Source organism: Carex rostrata, chromosome 12 (genome assembly GCF_964058835.1).
Source record: "Carex rostrata chromosome 12, lpCarRost1.2, whole genome shotgun sequence".
Lineage (NCBI taxonomy): Eukaryota > Viridiplantae > Streptophyta > Magnoliopsida > Poales > Cyperaceae > Carex > Carex rostrata.
In genome coordinates this window covers 9552778-9567327 of record NC_135929.1, presented here as the reverse complement: position 1 = coordinate 9567327, position 14550 = coordinate 9552778, and the positions used below count along the sequence as shown (strand labels likewise).

The 14550-nt window shown below is 35.4% G+C and overlaps 1 protein-coding gene and 1 pseudogene across 1 annotated transcript; one reads left to right on the top strand and one right to left on the bottom strand.

Annotated features, from left to right (window-relative positions):
* Positions 1-7726: 7726 nt before the first annotated feature.
* LOC144563536 (putative 3-hydroxyisobutyrate dehydrogenase-like 3, mitochondrial pseudogene) lies at positions 7727-9207 on the bottom strand (annotated as a pseudogene).
* Positions 9208-13016: 3809 nt separating this feature from the next.
* On the top strand, positions 13017-14236 carry LOC144562622 (putative 3-hydroxyisobutyrate dehydrogenase-like 3, mitochondrial). Its single transcript, XM_078311826.1, has one exon. It carries the CDS (start codon positions 13114-13116, stop codon positions 14050-14052), a length of 939 nt encoding a protein of 312 aa, XP_078167952.1. The 5' UTR covers positions 13017-13113; the 3' UTR covers positions 14053-14236.
* The last annotated feature ends 314 nt before the right edge of the window (positions 14237-14550 follow it).

Genomic DNA, 14550 nt, shown 5'->3' with positions numbered 1-14550 from the left:
ATGTTGGAATGTTTCATTTCTTTCACATAATATGTTATTAGTATTTGAAAAAAGTTTAACTCTTGAATTTATTTTTTCATTAAATAAATGTGTAACTGACACATGTAAAGTGCTTATGCGTTAAAAAAGAAGAAGTGTAGTGTCATGTTATAATAATGAAATTAAGTTTATTGGATAAGTTTAATGAGTTAAATAAATTATTTTTTAATAAAATATGATATATATTACATAAATTTAATAAAAATGTTAAATTGTTTGCATAATTCCGATTGATTGGCCGCATACCGATTAATCGCTTAGCAGTACCCCGTCCGTCCGACAACCGCATACTGTTATTTACAACACTGGTAGTATACCAATATGACAAAAGCAGAGAGTAATTGCAATACTATTACAACACTTCAATTGAAGTTATTTGCAGCACTCAAGTAGTGTCTTTGTATGGCAATAGAACAGCATAATTGCAACCCTATTACAACACACTAATTATGTCTCCATAAGGTAAGAGAAGAGTTAGTTGCAGCCTTGATGCAACACTCTATTTGAAAGTATTTGTATTACTCTAATAGTGTCTCCAGATGACAAGAGAATATGGTATTTTTATCCCTCATACAACACTCCAATTGAAGGTCTTCGTAGCACACTATTAGTGTCCTAATATGGCAAGGGAAGAGGGTACTTGTAAGACTATTATAACACTTCAATTGAAGATCTTTGTAGCACTTAAGAAGTGTCTCCACATGGCAATAGAATAGGGTAATAGCAACCATATTACAACCTTCAATTGAATGTGTTTGCAACACTCTAGTAATGTCTCCATAAGGCAAGAAAAGAGTTAGTTGCAACCCTAATACAATACTCCAATTGAAGGTCTTTGCACCACTCTAGTAGTGCCTCCAAATGGTAAGGCAAGAGGGAAGTTGCAGCCGTAATACAATATTTTAGGTATTTGCAGCACACTAGTAGTGTCTCCAGATGACCTTAATACACAATTCCACCATTATGGTTCCTTCAGTCCAAACATGTTCCAATTAACCTACCGTTGCAACGGTCCATGAAATGTTGCAACAGTCAAAGCCACTTAACTCATTTTTATCAGCTCTCTATAAATAGAAGCTATACCAAGGTTTGGAGATTAACTCTAGCCCCCTCTAACTTCAATATTTCTAATTCATAGATCTAGAGAAAGCCGTTGTTGCTTGTGCACTTAAACTTCAATACTCACAATCAATCTCAAGCTTATTTAATCAATACAACAACTCTTAGAGTGATCCTGCGAGATCAAATCACTTGTACCTTGAGCCTTAGTTGCTCACCTTATTATCCTTGAGCCTTTGTTGCTCACTTTGTTATATTTGAGCCGTTAGTGCTTGTGAGTCGATTCCGTGCTCACTTTATTATTCTTGTGACTTCTCAGAAGATTGTAAGGGCTCATCGGTTCCACATTATATTTATTTCTCATTAGGTAAAGAAAGACGCAACATCTCGAAAGTCGCGGGCCCCGAAAACATAGGCGTTAGTGTTAAACTTCGTAAACAACTCTTGTGTTAAGTTTTTCTAAACTCTACTATTTATTTTATTATTTATTAATTAAATTTAGAACCAAGTTATTCTAGTTTATGCCAAGAATAACTCCAAAACACACTAGGGACTTATAACTTAGATTAAAAGTTTAAAAATGCCCTATTCACCCCCTCTAAGTGTCTTTGGGACCAACAATCTCTAGGACACTTACTACTGGTTATTTTTCGTCATCTTCTCATTGTCTTTAATGTTCTACTATTTCTCTTTTATCTTATAATAGTTGTTTATTATCTTCTTCTAGTTTTCTTTCATCTTGTACAAGTTGTATTTCATCTCCCACCGGAAAACAAGCCCTATATTTGATAAATTATTCACCAGATCCAGAAATCCTATTTCTGGTAAATAATCTACCGAAATAAGATTTTCTAATTTTTAGTTTAATTAAATAGAACATATTATGATTCTTTTATTTTTTTTCTATTGAAATATTAGAAATATTTTTATATTTATTTGAAAAAAGATAGAATACCATATAGTTGAATTTCTTAGAAAGTCTGCAATAAATAACTCGGATTAATATTTTTCACGCCGGATTTTTTGTGGCTATAAGTAAAATTAAAATATTTATTTGTGTGTTACTGGAAAAAAAATAAAAATATTTTGTATCTGAGTTAATGATCCTTGTTCAAAAGTTACTTATGGGTACATAAATAAAGAAATTATATTGACCCTTATAGTACATTCAAATTTTGAGATATTCCATCTATTTAAAAAAAAATAATTGATTTGACATCATTCGATAGAGTGGAAATGTCAAATCAATTTTTTTTCAAAAATAGATGGAGTACCTTAATTAGAATTTGAATGTAAGAAGACCACAATATTTTTTTTTATTTACCAAGAAGTAACTTTTGAACCGGAATCAATAACTCGGATTCAAAACATTTCTATTTTTTTCAGTAACACACAAAAAAATATTAAAAAATTTCTTACAGCCTCAAAAAATCTTGCTTGAAAAATATTGATTCGGATATTATGTTGCAGTCTTTCTAATAAATTCAGTTATATAGTATTACATCTATTTTCAAAGAAATATAAAAATATTTCTAATATTTCATAAAAAATAAAAAAATGATACCATCTTCTTATTTAATTAAAATAAAAAATCAGAAAATCCTATTTTCGGTAAATTACCGGAAATAGAATTTTCAATAAATTATTCACCAAAAATAGAATTTCAAGTCTGGTAAATAACTTACTGAATATAGGGCTTGTTTCCGATAATTATTTACCGGGTTTGACAGACTTAGAATTTTGTCCAAAACGTGTGTAGATTTGAAAATTTGATATTATTTTTGGATATTAATAAAAAGTTTGAAAAAAAAATACAATAAGAAAAGAAGTTTCACATATACAACTAACTTCATATAGGACTAAACATATACTAACTACTGTACAGTACAATATATCAGCACATAACTTCTCTTAAAAGTAAAAGAAGTTGTTGAAAGAACCACAATACTGTTACAATCATTTGCTAAAAAAAAAAAAAATAGGGGTACAGAAATTTAAAAGATCTTCATATTATTGAAATTAATCTTGCTCTTCCTCTGAACTGGACTCTATATAAATCACTTGAGCTGCCTGATCAAAGTCCCCCTTCCATCCTTAGCCTTCTCTGGTGCTTCCTTTTCTGGCACACTGAATGCATCTTGCAACCAATGTGGAAGCTTGTTCACTTTTGATGAACCAGCACCGCTACTGCCGCTCAGACGTTCCCCCAATGTGGAAGATCTAAGGCCCAAGGACAAAGCTAATAAAGCATGGACCAATAAATAAATATTTTAAATATATCATGTATCTAATAACCTAATATCACAAAAAAAATACAAATAAGTTGGTCACAAAAATAAAGCTGGTCACCAATTGTACTAAATACCTATGAGAATCAAATTGGCCTAAATTTTCCGATCAATTGATCTGGAGTATAAAATCATTTTTGTTGGTGCATGCATTCTATTTCCAATGAGTATCTTAAAAATGAGCCATTTTTTTCCTTCCAATTTATACATCACATTATGCATGGACATGGGTAATTATCCTACTTGAATGTACTCTGTTTCGATTCAACATGGGTTGATAATGATATCCCCCCTCTCCCATAAGCTCCAATAATGCTTATATATATATATATATATATATATATATATATGGATTGGATACTTCCAAGTAATCATTTGATTGGATGGTCATCTTGATCTAGATCAATTGTACATATATGATGAGATTATAATCCACCTTTGGATATCATATATAGGAAATTCTCTCCATGAGATGACCTCAGCTAATCCTATATATATTCCCTCTAAACCAAAGAGAATGCAACGTCCCAAATGGGGGGGATAATTTCCAGTTAAATTGTTATCTATGCATATAATAAGCTAAAAAGTCTACAAAAATAGTATAAAATAAATTCACAAATTGGAGAATGTTTTCATACCTTTGGAAGCTGCATTTTGTCTCCCTCTTTTCCTAAACCACTCATGCTGAGATTCTTTTGCAAACTTTCAATCGATCAGTCATTGAAACTATATAGAAGGTGAAATGTTTATAGATGATTGAGACATATATTCAGCTTCTATCAATTGAATGTGAAATGTTTATGCCCCCATATTTATAGAAGATTTGCCTCGGGCTTATCGCCGCACACAGTTTTTCCACTGCACGCAGTTTTCCTGACGCATGCAGTACTATGGACTAAGGCTGTAGACGGAGAGTGTGTATCCTCTGAGATATCTCATATTTTTCATGACTGACGTGTCCAGTGCCTATTCGGGGTTTGCGCAGGGGGCCAGTATTATAGGAGCTTTGAGACTCGTGCAAAACATATTTGAACGGTTGAGATTTTCAGAAAAGTCACGCAAAATATGAGATATCTCAGAGGATGCGAATTCGTAGATGGAGAGTGGTACAAAATTAATTGTAAACAGAAATTAATACCAGGTTCTTGGAAGAAGGAAAGTAGTACAAAAGTTATTCGTAGGCGACACGCGTAGACGGAAGTTACTAAAGATGGTGCATAATTATCATTCTGTGTATCTACCTTCTGTCCGGACTCGATGAAATTTTATACTGTCGATGGAATACACTGTCAGTAACATGGAACACAATAATTACATGATCATGTTACAGTGGAATTGGTTCTCTTTTTGCTTTCCATTAGGTATATACATATCTACTGAGTAGCTTCATAAACAACATCGATGATTTTACGACATATCTACGCTTAGGTTGTTTCTTCTTTAATGTTCAAATCCAATGCCATTTTTTAGTTTAGTAAAACCTGTGCAAACATATCACGTGAGAGAAGCCGGTTTGATTTACCTCAACTTCACTTTAAAAGGCAGCCTCGGAAGAGAGAGCGATTGAGCGAGAGACGGCGAGGTACAATTCAGAGAAAGAGAAAGAGATAGAGGTGAAATGGCAGGAGGTGAGAACCTTAATAGAGGATTGAGTGAGATCGTCTCCACTTTGAATTCCATTAAGGAGATGCTCATATGCTCGCTCTAGTAATTCGTTCTTTCCTTTTTCTTTCGGTTTGTTTAAATCCGTTCTTGATTTAGTGTGATAGTCATATGATCATGTATACTTTGTAGAGACATATAGATATACAGCAGTGTTGATAACAAAATGTATATTTTTCATTAATTAAAACTCTACAACATTTAAAAAAAAAATTTACGGTGGTTGTGCAGCCTTTCCTTTATATGTAAAATAATATGTCGATCATGGGATATACATATATATCTCCAAATTTAATTGGAAATTGCTCTATTAATTAATTACTTGTTAAAACTACTATTATCGGTGCTGCTACTGGTATTTATCTAGCTAGTAATGACAAAGGTGTTTCACAAATAGCACCATTTAATTCATTTCTATTGCAGCAAATGCATCGTTTTTGTTAAGTTGTTACTAATTACTTCTACAACTATACTAATCATATTATGTTGTTTCTTTCCTTTTTTTACTTATGGCAAAAAAATAATAATAAATGCCTCTTGATTTGATTTGTTTTTCTTGAGATCTTAGACTAGCACCATTGATGATGAGATGATTCCAATATATCAATAGATGGAAGTTTCAATCAAATCCACTGACAACTATCTCGGTTCTCCGACTGAACCACTATTTACGAAGTCGATTCTGTGCCTAGCTAGCATGGAGGTAATTCTGTATATGTTTAGAACCAGCAAAATTTGATGCATAGAATTACCAGATAGATCATGCTGAGAACATAATTAAGCATCTTATTGTATTTATTTCTTGCTTGTTATAGAATGGCATTATGGCAGTGGATCTGGTGTGAATAATTTTGGTCAGAATGATATATCTAATATGAGCAGTACTGGTAAAATTGTTGAGTATAAATAAAATGACAGCGAGGAGGAACTGTGAGGCTGGCGAGTTGATATCTACTTATTTTGTTTGTGTAATGCTTGTTTTATGTCATTGGTTTGAATTATGTTATGGTATTTTGTTTTGTGTTTTAATGTTGCTGGGTTTTAGTGGTATTAATCTAGCTAGTTTGGGATTTACCAGTATATTTCAGGGTCCTTGCTCAAAACTTTAGAATAGGAATGTAAGAGAAGCTCATAGTTTATGACTCGCTCGTGTTTGACTAATTTGATCAAACATTTTGTTAGGTCGATGTCAAACTTTAAATCATGATGATTTGCTTGAGCTAGATTATTCAAATAACTCAGATGCATATATAAATTATATTATTAAATTTTGAGCTTAGCCATTGATAATTTAATACGAAATAATATGCTTATTTATTAAATATAAGGTAAAACTTTTTCAGATTTTATTACAAGGCCAACAAAATATTGGTGCGTAAAATTTGACTGGTATACAAATGTTGGTTTTACTTATTTACAACTACAGAACTGAATTGAATGTGTAAATAAAAAAAGAAAGGTTTGTACCTGTTTTTACTGGTATGAACGTGTGTAAATAAGAAAAGAAAGCTTTGTACCAGTTTTGACTGGTACGTTTTTCTATTATAAATCTGACCTGAACTTACTGAATTTCTCTTGGTGTTTTCTCTGTATACATATGTAGAAATTCAAACTTTTAGTGTTTTACGCTTGATTTTTCTTGAATAGGAAAAACAATTGCATATCAGAGAAAAGAAACATGTCATAAAGCAAGAAAGGAGTTGAATCAGAATTTTCATAAATGTGAGCAATTTTTTTGACATGTGAAAACCAGTATAGGTCAGTATGATGCAGATTTTTTGGATTTATAATTTGATTAACTGATGAGCATGATTACATGAACTGATCCCAAAATAGCAGAGCAAACCAACCTAAGCTGGAAATGAAGTTTTTTCTGTAATGTAACTTTTAACTTAGTGTAAACCAGAATAAGTTACTATCCAACTGGTATGGATACAGTATGATCCTAATTTTTCCAATTTTGATTTATTGACCATGTCAATTTTTTTTTGAAATGCTTGGTAGTGACTGCCAAGTATTTCAAAAAGATGTTTCTGGCATGGTTAATAAATCAAAATTGGAAAAATTAGGATCATACTGTATCCATACCAGTAGTAGCAGAATGCTGTTTTTTTTTTTTTTTTTTCTTTATTTATTTATCTGTGATGTTATTCTGGTTCAGTTTTATGAGAGACTGCAAATAGTTGTTTAAGAAAATTAAAATGCTTGGAGAATTAGGGAAGTCTCAAAAGAAAGGCTCACTACTGAATGACAGGATTGCTGCTTGGGGTTAGCTTATTGGCTTGATGGAATGATTTACCGGATACCCGATTCGAAATAAGAAATTTCTATTTAAATTTCAAACCTACAGCCTTCCACACTTAAAATATTGTCTTTGAAAAAAACACACATCATCTAATGAGATCTAACCTTTGAAAACGGCCAAAGCATGCCAGTTGATCTGGTGGCTTAATCAAGAACATATTATTATGTTAATCTGGAGTACATAATGGCCCCAGCAGCAGAGAAAGGCCAAGGGAGAAGCACCTGGTTCTTTCAGTGTAGTAGTCGAAGAGGCATCTAAACTGTGACCAGCAATTGCAATAAGCCGATGCATTTAAGTTTACGATTCATTCAAAATGGAGTGAATTTGATCAGAAGAGAGAGTGGGACCTCCAATTTGGGCCATAGAGAGAATAAAAGACTGAAAAATTAATGATTTCGGATTATGAATTTCTAGTGATTGGTAACAGAAAAGAATAAGAGAGGAATGGGAATATGAGATGTAGTAGTCTTGAATTTCTCAGTGTTAAATTTTCTCATGATCCTTCACATCGTCAAATGGAGCAATAAAACATCTCCCACACCTGTGTTTCATCTTCAGCGCACTTCATGAGATCCTTGTCCAGTTTGACACTTTCAGATCACTAAATTTTCACCTAGCCTGCATTGATAGTTGCAACGATCTTTTTTTTGTAAATTCTCAATAAGAGAATTGATGAATGACCAATATCTCCTTTTCACATTTTCATACATATATATTGGCCATTGATCAGTCCCTGATTAGGAAACTACGAAAAAAGATCGTTGCAACTATGCACTGCAGGCCACATGAGTTGAAACTTCAGTGGTCAGAAAAGGTATCAAGCTAGCCAAGGATCTCATGAGAAAGTTCAGTGTGCAGAAGACGAAATATAGGTGTGGGAAAAGTTGGTTGATTTTTGGGTGGAGATGAAAATGTTTATCGTTCCATCCGACAATGTGGAGGATCATGAGAAAATTTTAAACCGAGAAATTCAAAAATTAAAGTCTACCCCATCCCATATTCCCATTCCTCCTCTCTTACTCTATATTCCTAATATAATTTAGCTACAAGTTGGAGGCAACTATACCCAGTAAACCATTACTGATTACTCTATACCTCATCTAATCACTTAGGCATAACCCCAAACACAATACATGCAACACCCATCAAATATTCAAATCACAGCGACACTACTCCATCCCATATTCCCATTCCTCTTGCTCGTTTACTCTATACTAGCTCACTGAGGCATAACAACAAACACCACACATGCATCTGGATATGCACAGAAACACCCTCCCCACGCTACGGCATGCCATTCATCCTCTCATGAACAGTTATCAACCCCTGCAGCCCCATCTTCCCGTCCCCATTCGCTACCATCCCTGTAAACATCTGCCTAAACAATGCTGCTCCCGGCAAAACCACTGCAGAATCAGAATCAGAATCCCCATCCCGACTCCCCAATGCCATCCCCAAATCCTTCACCATATACTCCACAAACCCACCAGGCGCAAAGTCCCTCTCTAATATTCTCTCCCCGAAAATCTCCATCACCTTCGACCCGGCTGCACCCGACCCAATTGCCCGTAAAAAGAGACCCTCATCCAACCCGGCCTTTCTGGCAAACAATATCCCTTCTGTGATCCCTACCAAGCTCCCGGCACCTGCAATCTGGTTCGCAATTTTGCTGCTTTGGCCACTGCCCGGTAGGCCCATCCATGTAACCTTCCCCAATAGATCAAAAAGAGGTGAAAGCCACTCAATAACCTCCTTCTCTCCACCAGCCATTATAGCCAACTTACCGTCTCTGGCCCCGACATCACCACCAGACACCGGTGCATCAACCGAAAACCAGTTTCTCTCACTTACCACTGCTCAGGATATGTGCGCTCCACTTCGGATAGATTATTGCCTCTGTAAATAAATAAATTTTTGCGGTTTCATATCAAGTTACCGCAAAAAAAATTTGCAGTTCCTTCCAGTCTGAAACCACAAATAAAATTTGTGGTTTCTTATCAAGTTATCAAGTTATTGCAAAAAAAATTTGTACAATGGGTAGATTTCGAATTTCTCTTAAACTTTGGTTAGTTTTTTTAATTTTTTTTTTTTTGGATATTAATGAAAATTTCAGATAAAAGACTGTCTATACAAACTCACATCCCTATCCTTTCTTCCCCCGAAATTTTTATTCATACGAAATACAAAAAAAAAATTAATAATGAGAAAAGACAAGGTTGAACTTTAAATAGAAAGGCAAGATCAAGGTTTGATCACAGCCACTTCCAAAAAAAAAAAAAATTATATATGTAGGACTTCAAATAAAAAAAATAAAAAGGTTTCTAAATGTGGAACGCCAAATCAAATAAACAATCGGAAAAAATAAAAATAAAAATTATTCTAAATGTGGGACCGTATTTGAGATATCATTGCATGGTGTTTCCTTGAACTTCTTAAAATTTTAGTGTAGTTCCTCTTGTTGCTGCCTTGTACCACATGGTGCTTCCTATTCTGAGATGAATTCTTGCTTGATTGAGTGCTCTCTTTAATTTCTTGACCGGAGTTAATCTAAAAGCAAGAAAAAGAGGAACAACTTTAAGTATACCTCTGTAAATAAATAAATTTTATATTTATAAAAAAAATATAACAGTAACTTACTATGAGTTATCACTTCGATTTTCTTTTTGTCTAATTTGACATTCCATATTGAGAATATTTTTGTCGATTTTTTTTTTTGTGAAGTCTCAGATATATAATTTTTTCTTTTTTTTTTTAGCAGAGGATGCGGTATGATTCTACGGAACATCAAACTGTAATCTTGCTTTCTTATTTTAAAAATTCCATCCTGTTATTTCTTATTTTATTTTTTATTTTATTGTATTTCATATGAATAAAAATTTGGGGGAATTTCACGTATACCCTTCAAAATTTTCAAAATTACGTATTTTCCTCTCTAAATTTTAAAATTACATATTTCCCCATATAAATGATGACCATGAATTATGTATACTTTTGCCTAGGGTTTCATATCAATAACTTGACCAATTTTCATGCATTTAGGTTAATTTAGTTTAGTTTAGTTTAGAATTATACCAAGAATCAAGTTACTGTCGAAGTCTATTTAAATTTCAGGAAATGAAGCAAATTATAGATCTTCTCACAAGTTTTTCGAAAAGTGGTAGAACACTGAAAACAGAGTTACGGATAATGAGTTATGCCCATTTGAAGTTTTGGCTCACAACAGAAACAGAGGCAGGACACAGACCGCACAGACTCCATGCGGGCCGCGTGAAAAGCAAACAGAGCAAATATGGAAATTCCAGCTTTCGACATCTTTTTGTATTTTGACCATATCTTAGTCATACGAACTCTGTTTTAGGCAAATAAAAAGCTTGCTAGAAAGAGAACAACGAGATCTACAATTCTAGGAAGGTTATTTATCAGAATTTGTAATGTGCAAATCACAGAAATAATTTTAGAGAGCCATCAGCTTGCCATATCTCATGAAATCTTCATTGATTCACCTTCCATCCTTGGTTGCTTGCTCCCCAAGTCACAAAATAGCCAGAAAATAAGGGGGAGGCAGCAGGAGGAAGGGGATCTCTCCTCTTTGGAGGCGATCTTTACACAACCACCATTATTCTCCACTTTGTTTCGAGGGTTTGGAAGGAGGAGGCTCGGCAGGAAGCTTGATCTCTCCGGGTTTTATCATTTCATTATGAACTTTCTTTTCTCTGTTTATTTTTTATTTGTTTTAGAACTATGTCTAAGTAGATATTTAGTTTCTAGGGTTATGATGTAGTCGAATACTCTGTTTTATATGCATGTTGTTTGAATCTGTGTTGATGTTTGTATTTATTTGTTTGAGTATTATTATAATTGCTTAGTTGAAATTGTTTGGATTATTCTTGGTTTACTGTTAGATGATCTATAGCATCTTTCTTGTACTTTGGCCTTTATGTTTCTCTCAGTCAAACTAAGTATATGAGGTAGGCTTTTGAGCCGAGAGGCGAGACCAATTAGTAGCTGAGAGGTGAACTTTTCATTCATCGAGAGATGGTGGATACCTTTAGTAAACCAGACAAATAACTTAGGTTGAATACCAATAAACGAGAGTTGAGGTTTGGAAACCTAAGAAGGTGAAAATTGCAATTCCGTTACCAAGTTTATTAAGCCAACAAACAAGAGTTTAGGTTTAGGAATATTAGGTACGGTCAATAGAACCTTATACAAGGAAACAACGCAGAAACAGACAGCTGTTGTATCAACTCGAGGGCCACGCGGGCCGCGTATGAGAGTACGCGGGGCGCGTCTAGCACTGAGAGGCAGAGTTGAAGATGAAATCAGAAACCCTAGAAACGCCTTTTTATTATTGATCAAAACCAAATTGATTTACCTTCTTGCATTTAATTACTACTATTTGAATTGTTTAGGAAACATAAATACCAAAATCAACATTTTTCCAACATCTAGTTTCTAAGTAATTTAAGTAAAATTAGTTAATATTTGAACCGTCCCTGTGATCGATACCCGATAATATACTACACGATAGGATTGTGCACTTGCAATCTGACTCGAAAGTGTATTTAAGGTTAAAAGGTACAGTTTACTGTACTGAAACTTTGTGCATACGCTTTTGTGTGAACACTAAACTTCAAAAATTCACATATTCACCCATTTTGTTGTCTTTCATATTAAAACATATTATAAATTTATAAAATACATATTTTACCCTTTTATTAAAATGCATAAAACACCCATCTGACTCTATTTTTGAATCTGAAGGTTTCTCTACCGTCTGAATTACTTTAAGATTTGTGAGCGCTAGATCAGCACAAAACTTGAAGTGAACACCATGAATATTGAAGCAATATGCACAGATGCATGTGGACCAAAATTGCTTTGAGATCTGTACGGGCTCGATTAGCACGAATCTTGAAGCGAACACACAATAATCTTATTGCTATGCGAGCTGATCGGGCAGTAGAGAAACCATTCAGATTCAAATTTGAGTTCAATGGGGCGTTTTATACTTTTATTGAAAGGTAAAATAGGTATTTATAAATTTAGAATGAGTTTTAATATAAAAGACAATAAAATGAGTAAATATATAAGTTTTTGAAGTTTAGAGGAGGAAATAAGTAATTTTAAAATTTAGAGGGTAAAATACGTAATTTTAAAGTTTTTGAGGGGTATACGTGAAATTCCCCCTAAAAATTTTGGTTCCTTCCCCTCTCGTCTCCATTACTCAATTTGTGGAGCAGAGTCCAGAGGTAAAAGAAAAATAGCCTTCAGTTTCTCCAATTCGTATCGTCTGCATTAACTCAAAAGGGAATCTTTTGAGTTAATGAATCTTAACCATCCAATTTATTTTAAGATTCGTGTAGACTAGATCCCCACTAATATTAAAGAACTCTCTATATCATATGTAGTGGCCGGATTAGCTCCGTTTAAAATCAGATGGTTAAGATTCATTAACTCAAAAGATTCGTTTTTGAGTTAATGCAGAGGATACGCATTCCAGTTTCTCCCTGTCCCAAAGTGAACCAAATATTAAACACCAAACATAATCACGAATGTGGTATTTTCATGTACTTCTAGCAGTTAACATTTTTTATTAATTAATATTGTAGTCCATAGCAAAGACCAACGACGAATGTGGTGTTAGTGTTATATACACTCCATGGCCTTTGTTTCTCCTGGTGACCAAAGACGACACTGAAACTAGGTAAAGCACCAGATCTCAAATTACACAAACTTCCAGTCTTCCAGAGCATCTGCATGGCGACCAACCAGAACCAGAGCAGCTATCCAAACCCGATCCATCCTTCCCGGACCCGGATCGGATGGATAGGCACTGGCATAATGGGTGCAGCCATGGCGGGTCGGATCCAATCAGCGGGCTACTCCCTCACCATCTACGCCCGCACACCCTCTAAGGCCTCCACTCTCCTCTCCTCCGGCGCTGATCTCGCCTCCTCCCCGGCCTCCGTTGCCTCTTCCTGTGACGTCATCTTCTCCATGGTAGGCCACCCCCATGACGTCCGTTCTGTTCTTCTAGACCCCATCTCAGGCGCCATTTCCTCCCTCTCCCCTGGCTCGGTGTTGATCGACTGTACCAGTAGCGATCCTGCTCTTGCACGAGAGGTAGCTGCTGCGGTAAGTGAGAAAAACTGTTTCTCGGTTGATGCGCCGGTGTCTGGTGGTGATGTCGGGGCTAGAGACGGTACTCTAGCCATAATGGCTGGTGGAGAGAAGGAGGTTATTGAGTGGCTTTCACCTCTCTTTGATCTATTGGGGAAGGTTACATGGATGGGCCCACCGGGCAGTGGCCAAAGCAGCAAAATTGCGAACCAGATTGCAGTTGCCAGTAGCGTGGTAGGGATTACAGAAGGGCTGTTGTTTGCCAGAAAGGCCGGGTTGGATGAGGGTTTGTTTTTACGGGCAATTGGGTCGGGTGCAGCCGGGTCAAAGGTGATGGAGATTTTTGGGGAGAAAATATTACAGAGGGACTTTGCGCCTGGTGGGTTTGTGGAGTATATGGTGAAGGATTTGGGGATGGCATTGGAGAGTCAGGATGGGGATTCTGATTCTGCAGTGGTTTTGCCAGGGGCAGCGCTGTTTAGGCAGATGTTTACAGGGATGGTAGCGAATGGGGACGGGAAGATGGGGATGCAGGGGTTGATAACTGTTCACGAGAGGATGAATGGCGTGCCGTAGCGTGGAGAGGGTGTTTCTGTGCATATCCAGATGCATGCGTGGTGTTTGTGATTAAGCCTCAGTGAGCTAGTATAGGGTAAATGAGTAAGAGGAATGGGAATGTGGGATGTAGTGCTTGCATGTATTGTGTTTGGTGTTATGCCTAAGTGATTAGACGAGGTATAGAGTAATGGTTTATTTGGTATAGTTACCTCCAACTTGTAGCTAAATTATATTGGGAATATAGAGTAAAAGAGTTAGAGAGGAGGAATGGAAATATGGGATGGGTAGACTTTAATTCTTGAATTTCTCGGTTTAAAATTTTCTCATGATCCTCCACATTGTCGGATGGAACGACAAACATCATCATCTCCACCCAAAAATCAACCAACTTTTCCAACACCTATATTCATCTTCTGCACACTAAACTTTCTCATGAGATCCATGGCCAGCTTGACACCTATAGTTGCAACGATCGTTTTCGGTAGTTTCCTAATCAGGGATTGATCAATGGCCAAT